The sequence below is a fragment of the Pseudopipra pipra genome, chromosome 3 (genome assembly GCF_036250125.1).
Source record: "Pseudopipra pipra isolate bDixPip1 chromosome 3, bDixPip1.hap1, whole genome shotgun sequence".
Classification (NCBI taxonomy): domain Eukaryota; kingdom Metazoa; phylum Chordata; class Aves; order Passeriformes; family Pipridae; genus Pseudopipra; species Pseudopipra pipra.
Genome location: NC_087551.1, coordinates 69,798,432 through 69,815,263, shown reverse-complemented (window position 1 = coordinate 69,815,263; position 16,832 = coordinate 69,798,432). Strand labels below are relative to the sequence as shown.

The window sequence follows — 16,832 nt, the reverse complement described above, 5'->3', positions numbered from 1 at the left end:
GTACACCTCAATTTTGTTCAGGCTGGTAAATGCAGTTGCCACATGGCCATTTCTGACATTCCCACTGACTTATGATTTGGACAAGTGTGGAAAGGTAACTAAGCAATAGAGATTTCTCGGGTTTCCAGATTTATTTTTTCACAATAAATAATCCCATCCTTTTTTGGATAGTGTTTTAGCCTTGCTTAATGGATGGTTGAATGATCACTCTAAAGAACTCTTTTGTTAACAAAATCCAAATCATCTAAAATACTATATAAGTCATCTGATGCCATTTATCAAATATACTGTTGCTTTAATTAAGGCAAGTGGTAAAGACAGGTAAGATACATGCTCATTTGATAGCACTGATAACTATACAAGCTGCAACTTGATACAAACAGGTCTTAATTATGTTATTTTCTTGATAGGCTACAAGATGCCCCAGAATGAATCATATTGGAGACTGCCACATGCTTTCTTAAAAAACTATGATGAAAAAGAGTTTTTACTACTTGCTTTACCTACTAAAACATTTTTTCTAATCTGATGTTCCCAAAGTAAAAAAAACCATCTAATTAACATCTCCTTTCAAGCTGAAAGCCAGATTACTGTTTCCTTCATTTTACAACAGTAATTTTGTTTCTTTAAAAGGGCAGAAAACTTTGCCCATACATGAAAGCAGCACTGTACCTTGCCACTTACTTCAACCTTGTTTATTTAGTATTTTGAGCATAAGGGCATTTTTCATTGTGCTGGAGACTTTCTAGTTTGGTAATTTTATTAACGTTTCCATGATATCAAGCATTTTACATTTTCACCGTTACTTAGTTTCACCTGAAGCTTCTTCAGGTTACTTTTATTTGCAGGTTTTACTTCTTTGATAGAGTATTGGGATCTGGCGATCACAAAGAAACAGATTCTGTTTCTAAATTATGGTGCTGAAAATGCAGAAAACATCCACAGGCTACAATGTATTTAGTATGGAATAGAGTGATCTTTGGCTTCTACAACACCATTTTCCCAATTTACATTCATTTGGTAAGTTAGTTGTAACGATGTAGCAGATATATATGAAACTTTATTAACAAGTAGGGTTTACATTATAAACATTCACAGTTCAGGAAACTAAACATTATTCCCCATAAAACCGTATCATGGGCTTTTTACTATGCTTTTAATATGCAGAAAGCAAAAGCTATTTCTGTTTTTAGCAATAGTATTTTCCTGACTCCTCCTGTACTTCCTTAAAACATGATCTTATATATGTGATGAACAACTACCAGTTATGCAAAGAAATAAATGAAAAGTAGAATAATTCATTAGTATGAAGGGACAAACTAAATAAAGGAAAAAATGTCACTGAAAAACTACCCCTAAAATAATGAAATATGCTTATATATTGTTTTGTGTAATACAGTTCTTTCTAAACATTCTATATTTAGTTTAATATTACCCCGAAGTTATTTTGAATACACTGCTAAAAACTAAATTATATATGAAACTAAGATAAGGTAGAGAGTATTAGATACAAGATACAGAAAAAAACCATTTAAAATCAAGACAAAGTCAGTAAAAACCTACGCAAACATCTGAATTACCTAGCAACTATTAAACACTCTTCAGCATGTTGCAGATGAGTACGGATAACAATGCATTCCTAATAAAGTCAAAGAAAAATATTTCTCACCATGACAAAATTGGAAGAGAATAGACTAAAGCTGGCATGACATTACTTTTAGCCTTATTTTATTGATACTTACTAATTAAAAGTTATACATTATCTAAAAAGGCATAAGAAAATAGCTATGGAAAAAAGCAGCTGTACTAAATAACCTGTCATTTTTTTTCATAATGTGCTATATCTAATCACCTTTATTCTAAATTATTATTTCCAACTGAAGTGCAGTTAAATGAGAATTTTATATAATTTATGAGTTATTACTAAAAGCAATACACTAGAACTCCCAAGAATTGTGTAATATTAAGAGATGTTAAAATTATATTTCTTGCACAGAGATTTAAGAGAGAGCTTTAAGAGTTGCGTCCTTTGCCAAAAATATTAGCATTCAAGTTAAACTGTCACTAGCATGCTTAGCTCACAAGATGGTCTTTTTAAGTGCACATAATGTTAGAAGCAAAACACAAGTCTGGACTCATGAAACTGCATGAATGTCACCACTATCATTTTGTTACTCACTTCTTCCCTTTACCTTAAAGCTAAACATAGGCCACCTCCATGTCCCCTTAACTCTTTTCTCTTCTATTCAGTCACATGCTCCTCTAATCCTTCAGTCAGCCTACAAATCTCAACTTGGAACTTTCCAGTTTTCATTTCTGTATTTTTTATTTTGCTGCCCAAACTGTTTTGAGTGCCCCTCAGCACTCACATGGCATGCCAGGTACTACGTAACCATTCACAACCCCTCCTGGGGAATTCACTGGTGTGATACAAGAAATAAAAGCCTCAGGAATAATAAGCTACTAGCAAATCAGATTTCTCTGAAGTAGCATCATCCTCTAAAGTTCCGTAGGGACTCCTCATCTGTGTTTTAGTATAGACTACAGATCCCTCAGGGCAAGAACCAAGTTATTTATGACATAATTAAGCAAACAACAGCATTACACTAACTCATTCTTCAAAGAGATATCCTGAGATAATGGTACATATCACTCACCTAAATCTCCAAACAATATGCTATCTATCAAAAACAGGCAATTGTCAGTTGAGGTAACTTCCCAGTACCACACACTCAGTGCAGGTCACTCAGTAATCTGGTGCACTCAAATCAGTGTTTTCTGCTATCAACAGGCAATTTAAGCATCTAATTAACAGGTGTTTAAGGCAATCCTTTTGGTGTTTTCCTTAAACACTTCTGGCAACTGTTTTAACCCACTACAGGGTGCAGCAAGCACAGACTTAGTAGTTAGTAGCCCAGTTTGCATGGTGGCAGAAGCAAAGCACGCCCTAAGAGTCTGCTTCAGACAGAATGGGATTGTGCCACTACCATGCAGGAGGCAGGGGCACTACAAGGCTCCATCCCCAGCACTCACTGGAGAAGATACCCTGGGATGGCTCCGTCTCAGCTGAGGCAGAGCTCCAGAGGGAGTGTGCTGCCATGCAAGACTCAGTCTGCAGGATGACACTGGCATCACAGTGGGAGATACACTCTGGCTGGGGCACTGAGACACCAGCAAAAGGAGCAGTGAGAGGAGGTGAACAGACTGGGAAGGTTTCATCACTGCAATATAAGAAAGATATTAAGCTATTAGAGAGCCTCCGAAGGAGGACAACGAAGAACCTAGAATTCCCTAGAAGAATGCCACTTTAACAGCCACAGCTCTTTCCCTTTTGAAGGTTTATAAGATTACAAGATTTCTGAGCCATATCAAGAACACATACAAACCAATGCAAAGGATGTTTCTGTTTTAAAAATAAAACCAACAATACATTTAAAATGTCCAGCTCGTATTGAAAAATAAAAGCACCGTCCTCAGAAAGTTTCAGTCTGAAGTAATCTTTTATGGATTGGATAATACTCCATCTGCTGCTACTTCAGGAAAAAAAAACTAGATAGTCAGCTGAATCTCGTACCTATTGTAAGGTCACCATCTTTTACAAAACTTGCAGGCAACAGGACAGCTTACCAATGGCTTTTGTGTAATGTCTGGCTCCAAGTAACAGCTCTGGAGCTCTGTACCAGAATGTCACCACGACTGGATCCAAGTCTGCCAATGGCTTCAAAGGCGAGTTAAACAATCTTGCAAAACCCATATCAGCTGGGGAATGGGGAGAAAAAACCAGAAAAGAATATTTATTTAAATTTTAATACAAAGAAAACAAAATTTAATAGTATTGCCAAAAACAATTATAACAAAAGCTTAAAAACATCAAAAGTTACAAATCAAAGTTTCTAACAAAGCACAATTACTCATAATAATACTGAGCCAAATTTATCTAAGACTAAATTCCATTTAGTTTGTTTATAAGACTATGAAGGATAATGTTTGACTTCAGTGTTTTCACCATGGGATTGTAAAACTTCACACAACACAGACACCTGTTTATTTTTTAAAAAAACTCCAACAGAAACTTGGTTAACTAAAGTCAATAGTGGTAGGTCTCTAATGTACATTTTTTTAATAGTAATTTACAAAACTGTGAGTCTTTGTGGCTGCTATGTATTTACCCAAAGTGCAAAACCAAAATGACTACAGTGTAGATTGTTTTGAACTATTTTTCAAGGCATGCCTCCTACTTGATTTGGAGGAATGAACTCCAGAATCAGTCAGTATATACTGTTACAGAGGTGTATTTTAAAAGTAAGCACTGATATATAACTCAAAAATTCTCTCTAGAAAGAGTCTTGTAACAGTAAGAAATGCTCAATGGGAAAGTACAAAACTGGGCGTATCATCAAACCCACACATTTTAAATTCAATTTAAATCTGCAACTTATCTTTTATACCACTTCACTTAAATCTTTCTGCTTCCAAAGTTATGAAATGCCAAGTATAATTTTCTTGCTGTTGCCCATACAAATACAAGCATATAAATCAATAATTATTAGCTGAATGTTTTCAAACACAAGAAAACTGATGAATGCAGAGTCCAATAAGAAAAACTAACGAAGATCTCTTTCTGTCTTACACTGAAGATCTGGTTTTTTGAAGTAACCCCTTAGCTATGCAATGAAATTTTCTAAAAATGTTTACCTATTTTAACTCTTCCTCTTTCAGGGCCTTCACCCATTACCAGAATGTTTGCTGGTTTCTGGAAAACAAAAAATCAGAATTTTTAGTTGATCAGCCTTTGGTGATTATCTTCAAGAAGAATAAAAATACGTACGTTCATTTTATAACTAAAACATTTCTAGAAATATCCTTAGAAGTCTAAGATTACCATACCTTTATGTTTTGCTGACATTTAGTTATTATCCCTAGTTACCAATTTCACAATTAGAAAAACAGAAAACTACTTTGACATTTCACTGTAAGAAATGCAATCTTTAACAACATTTGCATTCCTATTGTTACCAGAATGATTAAGTTCAGTGGAAAGATTTTCTTCTACAGGAAGCAGTTTTATGCTACACATCAATAACCTAGCAAAACCCACTTTTGCTAGTATAACTTACAGAAAGTGCTGCCAAATCTTGGTATGCAAATGAGTATGCATCAATGAGTGTCAGTTTTATTATCGTCATATATAACTCAGTTTTTAGAGCTGTGTTTGCTTTTAGAGTATGAAAGAAAAAAATCACATTGGCAAAAGAACTTTTTCCACAAAGTTGATTTCATGCTTGAAAATTCACTTAAAACAGGAATGTACACAGACAGCTACGTCCACAAGCTTTTGACAGTGTAGACAACAGCTTTGCAAGTAGAACAAAAGCTTTATAGACATTTTTTGCAATCCGTAGTTGTTTTCAACCAGCTGCTTGTGAACACCACATAAAATCTGCACATGACATCACAGCAATTGTTCTGCTATTAGAATCTAAGTTCCCTCAGACATCAATAATCATTCCTTGGAAACTTTTCCCCTATTGTGTTAACAGCTGTAAAAAAGTAAACAAGATTGAAAACATAAAGTGATTTGAATGAAGAGATGCATAACAAACTTTCAAAGCAGAATTTTTGGGAAGTTAGTCCCAACAATAATTGTATTTAAAATCCCTAACGCCCAGAGAGGTCCGCTCAAGCAGGATTTGTCTAAGAATATGAAAGAGATGTCCAGAAAGCCACCACCAAAATTTCACTTAAATTCTCAGTGCCTTGCCACTATTTACCTGAAATGAGACACTCAAACTAGGGTTACTAATTCTGCTCATTATTACAAACCTTTAGCTTTTTTGAAAAAGCAAACCGACCACCACCAACAACCAAAAAAGCACCCTACCTCATCTATTCTTTCTCTTTCCCTGGGATGCTGTTCTCGCTTCCCACCTCACATCCAGTGCTAGACATTGCTTCTTCCCTGGCTCCAACCACAACCTCTCTTTCCAGATGCCATTGCCTCTTTTATTACTTCTTTTTTAATCTATAATTGTCAACGCCATCCCTGACTTTTCATTCCCCAACATATATTTGGAACCATTCAAGAGGCAATATGCACTCCCTTGGAGAACACAAGAGCTATTTCAATTGATCTTGAGCAAACACTCACCAGCAAATCTAGGGAAGATAAAAATTATGCTTGTTCTTAGCTAATATTTAAGGATAATAAACTCAACACCTCAAGGTGGCTGTCAAACTCCGGTTGTACATTCATGTATTACGCTGAATTGAATATTCCAGAGAACAAAACAATCCGATTCTGCATATTCAGTAATCAGGTAGCAAGGGAAGCATGCAAGTTCAAGCAAGGGAGCAAAATTCCAGTTTCCTTGCCAGAATTCTTCCTAAATTTTTGCCTAAAGAGTTGAGTATGACGAGTTTGCTGGACCGATAGGCTGAGGGCAATGGTATGAGGTTCAGCGACGCAAAGTGTTGTGTCCTGCCCTTGGCCCACAACACGCAGCACTACAGGCTGGAGGAAAGAGTGGCTGGAAAGCTGCAGCTGCAGGCATTAGAACAGGCTGCCCAGGGAACTGATGGAATCACCATCCCTGGAAGCGTTCAAAAAACGTGGATTTGGCACTTGAAGACATGGTTTAGTGGTAGACATGGGAGTGAGAGGTTTATGGTTGGACTTAATCTTAGAAGTTTTTTCAACCTTAATGACTCTGTGATTCTGTGAATCACAAATCACTTCAATAGACCTTTATATTCAGAATTGGATTATGCGCTATAAAAATGCATTTATTTGTCAAGTGAAGAAAGCTGATAAAAATGTAGTTACTGCACTGATTTATGAGTCAGGGTTTTTTCTAATTAGGTTGTAAGAAATAAACATTATAACACCAGGAGATTTACCAAGATAAAAATCAAAATCTAAGCATAAACAACAGGATTCTCAAAACATCTCACAAGAGTTACATTTTATCTGTGGCAATGCAAGATTTTCCAAGTAGCAATTTCTTCATAGAAAAAAACTCCAACTATTTTATCTGCTGACATAATCCACAATATTCACAGAATAGCTGAGGTTGGAAAGGGCCTCTGGAGATCATCAAGTCCAATCCCCCTGCTTTTAGCAGGGTCAACTACACAGATTGGTCAGGCCTGAGCCCAGCTGAGTTTTAATCTTTTCCAAGGATGGAGACTCCTCTCTCTAAAACTTCTAGTGTTTTACCACCCTCACAGTAAAAAAAGGCTAGTCACACACTACATTTATGCCCACTGCTGCCTGTCCTGCCACTGGATAGCATTGTGAAGAGTCTGGTTTGGTTTTCTTTATTCACACTTACCAGGTATGTATATGCATTGGTAAGATCCCACACGAGCCTTCCCTTCTTGAGGCTGAACAGTCCCAGCTCTCTCAGCCTTAGAAAGACTCCCCGAACCCCTAAATGACTTAGTGGCCCCACGCATATAGGAGATACACTAGGTTAGATCTGAACTATGGAAGCAAGGGACTTGTCCATTTATGTAATTTTTAAAGCCAGAATGTTTTGAAGAGATGTTGTTCTGTTTAAAATGTAAATCTGTACTAATGTGTAATCCACCTAGGACCAGAACCCCACTTGGGCAGCCAGCAGAGAAGCAAGCTGGTTTATAAACTTATCATAGTCATGTTGATTAGCTCTTGTGAACCTCTGTATCTGAGAGAGTCAGGGGAAACAGAGAAGGAATAAACTGGGAAACAACTGAAAACTTATTTCCAAAAGAACAAGCACTTCTCCTGAGGCACCACCACCAATGTGGAGATGACGGGCATTTCATGGACGGCAATCTGATGCCTGCAGGATCCCACTGATCTGCAGATCACTGTCTCAGTAGCAGCTTGAGTTCCTCTTGTTAATCAGAGCTATTATGGCTAGGAAAGCATTTTCAATGCATGTACACTGAACCAGTCAAAGAGTAACACTGAGCTGATAGGGCTCATCTTTCTGAGATACAACATATGATATCCAGCCCCTGTGCCCATGAATTTTTATTTAATAAAAATATACAGCTTCAGAGGAGCTTAAAACGTAGGTCACATGTTTTGTGGTTGTTTTATATAATGACTTGAACACTGTAAAGTAAAACTCCTCACCTCCCCAGAGTCTTGACAATGCACATGCCGTGCTGAGAGTAACACAACCCATACGGAGCAGCAGTGCTTGGCTAAACAAGTGGCACCAAGGCAGAGTAGTAGAACTTCAGGTGCTCAGGTATGGAGCAAAGACTTTAGTTTACTTCAGAGAGATTAATCTGGCATCAGAGATCCTCAGGAAAGTATGTAATGAACGTTCCATCGTGACATCAGAGATTGGACTGCTTAAGGGGAATGCAAACAACTTTTTGGAGAAGGTAGAATGTGTTAGCCTAATCTCTGTAAACATAGCATTTTAAATATCAAAGCATTTTACTCCAAAATAGTAATTTAATAGTCTACTATAAAGCTACAGTCTAGTATACTGTAGTTACTGGACAGCTGCAAAAAATCAGATTCAAAAACCAGGAATTAAAAAGCCCCATATCTCATGTTTGTTCTGGCTACATACAAGTCATAAGCAGCAGTCTAGTTCCTAAACAAATCCTACTGCTATCAGTGTGAGGAATAAAACAGAGTTTTAGGTGGAAGAAAACATGAAGAACCAAGCAGCAGCAAGGAGACCAAAGCTCGACACATACTTAAGAGTAAATCATGTCTCTATCTGATAATTTTAATAAAGAAAGTTTGAGAAGCCCTGCTTAAAATTATTAACTAACTCCTTAGAGTAAAAGGTAACTCAACAAGGACTACACTTTCAACTAGTTACATCCCAATTAATACTCTCTCTATTTTCCTCATACTCTCCCCTTGCTGAGAACACAAACACCAGCTGGGAAGCAAAGTGATGCTGCTGCATCTCCACCTATCTAGTTGCTATAGGAACAACAGAAACAGTAAGAGTTATGAGTCTCACACTTAATGTAAGCTATAAAAATGAACAAATCTCTGCTGAGAAATACAGTTGAGGTTTGACTGTCTATAGAACAGCTGCAAAAAGAGCAAGGTCAGCAGCAACAAAAAACTGCAGCAAAAATCTGAAAATTCTGCAAAAAGGGATGATGATGATTTAATAGGTTCTTTACAAGTAATAAGCATGGATAATAGTATTTACTTGTCTACACTGGTTGGAGAGAGGTAATAAAGCAATTGAAATCTTAAAAAATATCTTGGTGGGAGATAAATTAAAATATTGGGCTAAGAAGTGTGTTTCACAAATAATAGAAGTGTCATGACTGGAACTCGTACAGACACCCATGTTATCTGAATCAATATGCTTCCTATTTTAATATTTAGGCAGTAAATTAGAAGAAAGGTTGAAAGAAAAGAAACCATCTATGGTCTTAAAAGAGCATAACAGGTCAAACCAGGAATAACAGCCTAACAATAGGTTGCAATACTTTAGTTGTAATGGTTGTTATCTCTTTAAGTACAGTGGTGACACAATTCTTAAGAGATTTGGTGCAGAATTACAGTCCTGTAAGAAAACGTCCATAGGGATACACTACTTTCCATACACCATTCTTTATTGTTTATATCCAAACAAATGTGTTTCCCTTTTGGAATGTATCACTGGACAAAGAATAATCTGAAATTAGGAGGCTTCTATTGTAAAAGAGATTGCAAGTCTTCCAGATAAAAGCTTTCCCCACAATTACAGAAACTGCCTTGTGATGAGGTCTTTTCAAGTCTCCATTATTTAAAAAAGCAATTGTAAACAGCACAGTGTTGATACATAGATGTACTTTCATTTCACAAGCCAAAACAAGAGCAATGGTATTTTTGTTCCGGCTTTAAGCACTGCTGCTCCCCAAATGACAAAGGTCCTGTGTGAGATGACAGTGTTCCACTGCAGGCACTACTCAAAGGACTGCTGAGCTTTTCAGTTCAAGATTAAGAGAGATATGCTGATTGTTCACAGAAATTTGGAAACAAAGCTTTTGTTCTTCTCATCTGTAAGGAAATGTAGGCACTTTCCTGCCTTACACAAACACTGTTCAAACCCAGACACTGTGCTCAGATCAATAAACTGGCACACTGGGTACTAACGCTGTTGCTAACAACTGATCTAATTAATGCAGGATTTAAAAAAGAAAAGGTTCTTAAAAGATTTTATTATGCACCACAAACCTCCAAATCATTATCGCTTCCATTTGAAATACTTACATATATTGAAATGCATACAGGAAAATTGTTATTGTCACTTCCCTCTCTTTTTCTAGAAAAACATTTGGTCAACATTTTTCTGATACTGAAGCACTAGATGAAAGTATACCATAGAGAGCAAAGTATCTTCACACCTGCTTCTTTTTACAAGCCTTACACACTGCAAAATACTATTAGAGACTACTCTCATTACACAGCATCACTTTCAACTTGGTTTTTCCCAGCTGTTATCCTTAATGTTACACAACCCCTACCATATTTCATTATATTTTGGCCTAGATTAGTAATCCATACAATTTTCTTTCACTGTTTGTCTAGTCTGTTGAAACGATTGACCTTGCAAAGCAAAATCATTAACAAATCCCATCAAGCTATTTATCATTTCATTCAAATCAATATTATTTCTACAGATATTATCAAATTGAGGAAGGCCAAATATATTAAAAAGGCAGTAAAATCACAAGGAATGAAAAGTGCTTTGAAACAGTATTTCATTCAACTGAATTCAAAACTCATTTAAATCTGAAAAGGAGGAAAAAAATCAGAGGTAAACGCATTAAGTAAGTATATGACAACACAGGAAGCAAAGAGTTCCACAGAAGGATTTTATAGCTAAATTTATATATATAAAAAAAAATCAGTCCAAAAGTTACTATGCAATTAAAAAAATGAAAATATAAAGAAAATTTGTTTTGGGTTTCCATGACAAGGTTTTGGTGGCGGGGGAGGGGAGGGGGGCAGTACAGGGGTGGCTTTTTTGAAAAGCTGCTAAAAGCTTCCACTATGTTTGCCAATGCCAGTCGGCTCCAAGACCAACCCACTGCCAGCCAAGCTCATCAACAACAGTGGTTGGGTCTGTGGGATAACAGATTTAAGAAGGAAGAAAAAAAGTTATTGCACAGATGTAATTGCAGTAAGAGAGGAATGAGAATATGCAAGAGAAAACTCAGCAGATGCCAAGGTCAGTGAAGAAGGAGAGGTTGAAGGTGCTCCAGACACTGGAGCCAAAATTCCCCTGCAGTCTGTGGTGAAGCAGGCTGTGCCCCGGCAGCCCATGGAGGTCCACAGTGGAGCAGAGATCCACCTACAGCCTTTACACGAGCCCCACACTGGAGCAGGTGGATGCCTGAGAGACGGTTGTGACCCCATGGGAAGCCTGTGGTGGAGCAGGCTGCTGGCAGGACTTGTGACCCCATGGGAGACCCATACTGGAGCAGTCTGTTCTTGAAGCACTGCGCTCCATGGAAAAAAAAAAAAAAGGGACTCATGCTGGAGCAGTTTGTGAAGAACTGTAACCAGTGGGAAAGACTCATCTGAGAAGTTCATGGAGGGCTGCCTCCTGGGGGAGGGACTCCACACTGGGGCAGGGGAAGGACTCCTCTCCCTGAGGAGGAAGCAGCAGCAGAAACAATATGTGATGAACTCGTTATTAACCCCCATTCCCAGTCTCCCTGTGCCACTGGGTGGGGGGAGGTGGTAGAGAATCAGGACTAAAGTTAAGCCCGGGAAGGGGGGGATGGGAAGGTGTTTTTAGGATTTGTTTACTTCTCATTATCCTGCTCTGATCTTGATTGGTAATAAATTCAGTTAATTTCCCTAAGTCCGGTTTGCCTGTGATGGCATTTAGTGAGTGATTTCCCCTGTTTGTATCTTGCCCCCTGAGCCTTTCATTGTATTTTCTCTCCCCTGTCCAAGTGAGGAGGTGTTGCTGGGCACCTGGCATCCAGCCCAGGTCAAACCACCATAAAATTGTACACAAAATTTTACGGATAAGTGTCACCAGACTGTTATCTTTAAAACGCTCCCCAAATGTACCTGATTATCATTAGAAGAATCCTAGTGACAACAAAAACATTTCAAAATGCATGGTAACTTTTTATCTCCACTCTTGCCCCTTATAAACTCATTTTAAAATTAAATGTGTACAGAACTGATAAAGACACGGAAGCATGTGCAACCCTTTTGCACAATTCTGAGATATGGAAACTGGATATTCAGTCTTAAATCTTGCTACTGGATTATGTTAGAGACTTACGTATTTCATAGCAGCTAAACTGATATGGTCAAAATAGACATTAACTCCAGATATCAGAAATTCTAATAGCAACGACTGCAGAATTTACCTGAGACTGATGGTAAAACATATTGCTATCTAGGAGTAGGAACAAACTGTACAGAAGATATCTGAAATATCTCTTTGGAATGCCTTAGGTAAAGATTTTGGTTAAACACATTCCTTGCTTGCACTCATTATGTGCTGAGAGAGGAAACAGGCTGTTTTCATATGGAAGCTAGCTAGCAAAGGAATCTTTTCATGTTTATATACGCCTATAACACTTTTCTCTGCACAAAAAGCAAAAGTAAATGAAAGCCAAAACACTACAACTATGGCCATAGTGCAATCACAGACCTGCACATAGTGGGGAAAAAAAAAAAGTCCCTGAAATAAACTAAAGGTCATCTAGCCTACAACAAAAGCAACAACATGACTACACAAGCTTCAGTACAGACTGCTTTAAAACAACCCATGAACCTGGACACTTATCTGGAGGACCAGTCAAAATCATGCAATGCTTTGAGCTGGATGGGACCTCTGGAGGTCACCTGGTCATTTTCCTGCTCAAAACAGAGACAACTTTGAAGCTGCATCAGACTGCTCATCATAACCAAGGGAGCCTTTCTGGGGGGCAGTCTAACAAAAAAATTGTTTCCCACCAGCTAATCAAAATGTCTCTTGTTAAAACATGCATCTGGCCCCCTCCTCTTTCCTCTGCATATGTCTTAAGAAGTCTTCATCTTTTCTAGAACCCCCACCAAGCAGTTCAAGTCAACTCAAATCACTGCACGCTGCTGAGTGCAGCAGCAGCAAAGCTGACACACACAGAGCCATCTCTGTCCCCTTGTTATAACCCCATTGCTCCTTTGGCTGAACAGCTACACAGCTACATGTTTAACACTGGAAACACATATTTGAGGTGACAGTGTCAGCCTAGAAGGCCAGTATCTAGAACACACTCACTATGAAACGATTTCATGAAAAAGAAAGACAGACCTTTCTACCCCTGCCTTCATCACATACAGACATACATTCTATTCAAGTCATGAATTCAAGTTATGCCTTCAGTTACTCTCGTATATAAACCACCCTTGTGATAATGAAATCAGTGGTCAGGTAGAGTATTCATTTCTCTGTTTTCACCTCATTTTTCATAGGTTGGGTGTTCTCTTGAGAGGTAATTAAGCATATACTTCAACTGACATTAATTCTTTAAATTCACTCCCCTCAGTCCTATCCAGGCTCTCCCCAGGAACGGCCAGAACATCCATAAGAATGCTTTGCTTCAAAACTCATTTGAAACAATGGTTTCTTAGGCAATTGCTAGAAAAAATATTAAATTTATAAACTCAAGGTATTTGATCATTGTTGTAACAGGAAAAGACTATTCACCAACTCTGTTTCCTGATTAACCAATGGATAATACAGTTGCAGTTATGCCATTGGAAAATTGACTGTAAACACGAGGGAAATATGAAATAAGAGTAATCACAAGAGGAGAATATAATTCTGGGCTACATAAAAGTTCAGAAATGAAACAGTCTTCCTTTCACACACCATTTCAGGTTTCTTACGGCTGACAGGGTATTAAGTTACTGCAAGACAAAAATGAAGATTCCAGACAACTCTGGATGCTGGGCATTGCTTCTATTAAAACAATTTTCTCAATGTACCAGTGTACCAATGGTTTCACCCCAATCAATGCAATTCAAGTGAAAAAGAAAAGAATGAAAAAACCTCACATTAAGAGAATGCCAAAACATTTGACACAAATTAAATTTTATGTTGCTATGCAACATTATCCAAAGCATTCTGCTGGTGCTAGTGCTGCAATAGCATACTTGAACTTAAAATGTTACATACAACCTTGAGAAGGACAAAGGAGGGGGAAGTCAGAAACAAAGAAGAAAATATGAATATAAATTATCAGTGAAAAATACAGTGTCATAAAGCAAATGTTCAAATAATATGCTGAATTCACATTGTCCCTGGGATTTTCAACACATTACAACACACACTCCAGCAAAATTCCCATGAAGCTACTCAACAACCATTTAGTCTTTGGACCTTGTCTGGGCAATTTGGGAGCACCAAGCACAGCATGGGACAAGACAGATTGTTCAACCTCTGCTACCCCATTTCCTAACAGTGAGATGTGAAGGCCCACCATGTATGGGAACAGAAGAACGACTCACCTCAGAAACAATCTGGAAGAACGTTCTGTTTTTTAATTTATTACGAACAGAAAACAGAGGGATAAAGCAGTCAAACTCTTCCTTTGTTGGGACTTCAAGAGGTATCCTGAATACCCCAAGACACTGCAGTCAAGCCAAGTCTTTGCATCTCTGCCATCAAGTTCTTATTATATATTCTTCACGCATAATCTTTACTCAGAATATTCAACCCAAAGGCAAATAAACTGAGAAGATATTTGCACATGTAAAACATTACAAACACTACTATTTTCTTCACCTTTCTAAAGGCAAAAGATGAGAGACAGTAAGTCTGACAACACTAACATAAGAAAGACTATGACTGCATTAAGCTTAGGACTAGAATTTAAGAGGAGTGGGAAATAAGATGATGAGATTCTCACCTGTTCCTTGCATTACTTCGCATTCATTTGTTTCTGTTACAGCAGCACGAAAATTAGATCCCATAAGCGGTAATTCTTTCAGTTGCAGCACTGAATTCCACCACTGCCAAATCCTAGTATTTGTTTTATACACTATTCTAACGACTCCTCTTGGTTTAGTAGGGTTAGTAAGGAGGATGAAGCCTCTCTACAATCAAACAACAAATGACTGAAAGTGAGACTGCTGACACCTTCATAAAACATTTCCTTAATTGCCTTTCACAAGTATCTTTGGCAGTAAAACTCCAATACCTCCATTCCCCTGAGAGTCTGGTAGAGTCAAATAATTAACAAAGCTTTTCTGACTGCAATAAATAATATAGTACCGAATTAATAGATATAAATGTAACCCATTTTCATTACAAACCAGATTCTGCTTGGATAACTTAGATTGACTGACTTAGGTTGAAATATTAACAGTCCTTTAATGAAAATTTCAAAGGAGGAAAAGGATAGGGTAGCACAATTACCTGAAGTGGCTGCTTCCACGTTGAGTGGGTCTTAATGAGTCTGGTTTTGTATGATCTCTTTTTTCCCATGGACATGGGAATATAGCTGAAGGGACTCAGAACAGTGGAATAAATTTCTTTTGTTATTATTTTTGAGTATAAACTTTTGACAAGATTTAGAAAATCAAATACATTAGAGGATTTTAACAATCAGAAGCTTATGACTAATAGAATTTCAAATACTTTAATTAGCTCTTGTCAGTTTATTACATACATAATTTTGTAGCATCAAGCTACATTTTTTTATCCACTTTTCATATATGCTGTTTTTCTGTGCTCATCATCTCAAGGAAAAAAAGGTGAGATCTCACCTCTTCTCCCCACCTTCCTTCATGTTGAGTCTAAACACTAACTGACCCTTACCTACATGAGCAATTAAATGCCTGTTATACTACAGCATCGACTTCTCCTTTATGTGAAAATAATCTAGATCAGTGATTTACAATGTAACCTCAATCCTTATACATAGTCTTTCTTGGAGCATCATCTTAAAGCAAGCACTCAAGTTCCACTATTTGAGGGCTAAGTTACGTGTTCCTTTTTCATCACGGTTTGTCCAGTAGATCAGTTTTCAGAAAGAAATTCTATCACCCTAATACAACCCTTAATGCCTACGGCAACAAAATTGGGATTTAACAGTCCTCTGGATCATAAGGTCTCACATTCATCATCCAGTTACCATGTTCTAGACAACTTACTAATGTATCACTTGAGGCAGCACAATCCCTGTGGCTTGCAGTGAAAAAAAAATCAACAATGGACTGCAAAGCAAGCAGATGGACAGAGTACCACTGCTCAGCTGACACACACATTATACAGATACTCCATTTTATTTCCACTGTTATTCAGATGAAAAATTGTTTCACAACGTTTACCAGAGTTTATAGGAGACCAGAATCCCCACATCATCTCAAGAGCTGTCCTGCATCACGCAGCCCACATCTCCACAACCGTGCCCCTTAAAGCATGGCCCCCAGGTAGCTGAAGTGCTCGTCCCCCTGCACCAACAGCCTGCTCTTGTTCTCAGGGTGCTCTGTCATGGCTGGGACTGCAACAATTCCTTTGGATGAAGAGGCACTGGTGAGATTTTATGAGGCGGTGAACCTCACAGGAGACAGAGAAAAACAGTTTTGGAAATATTGCTATGGAAGTATTCAGTATTAGACTTCAGTATTACAAAGTTAGCAAAGTACCAATACAATGATCCTCTTAAGTCTTTTTAGGCTCTTTTCACGTAGAAGAAAAAGAAAGAGGTAGTAAAGGTTATGTTTACATATAGATCCATAAGGTATAATACTTCTACTTGCTTTCTGAAGCCTGAGTTTTATTCATCACCTGCCATTACTCCCACACACAAATGAGATAAGGAGATATTAAGTAGGACACCTGCATGTGTTTACATTC

At 37.7% G+C, this 16,832-nt stretch overlaps 1 protein-coding gene across 2 annotated transcripts in view; it reads right to left on the bottom strand.

The window, feature by feature from the left end:
• Positions 1 to 16,832, bottom strand: part of CDK19 (cyclin dependent kinase 19) — a 115,561-nt gene that overhangs the window by 30,133 nt on the left and 68,596 nt on the right. For both annotated transcript variants that reach the window (XM_064649759.1, XM_064649758.1), the window contains exons 5-6: positions 4,696 to 4,753; positions 3,628 to 3,759 (exon numbers count right to left, since the gene is read on the bottom strand). In XM_064649759.1, coding sequence (XP_064505829.1) covers positions 3,628 to 3,759; positions 4,696 to 4,753 — 190 coding nt within the window. The remainder of the gene's footprint in view (positions 1 to 3,627; positions 3,760 to 4,695; positions 4,754 to 16,832) is intronic.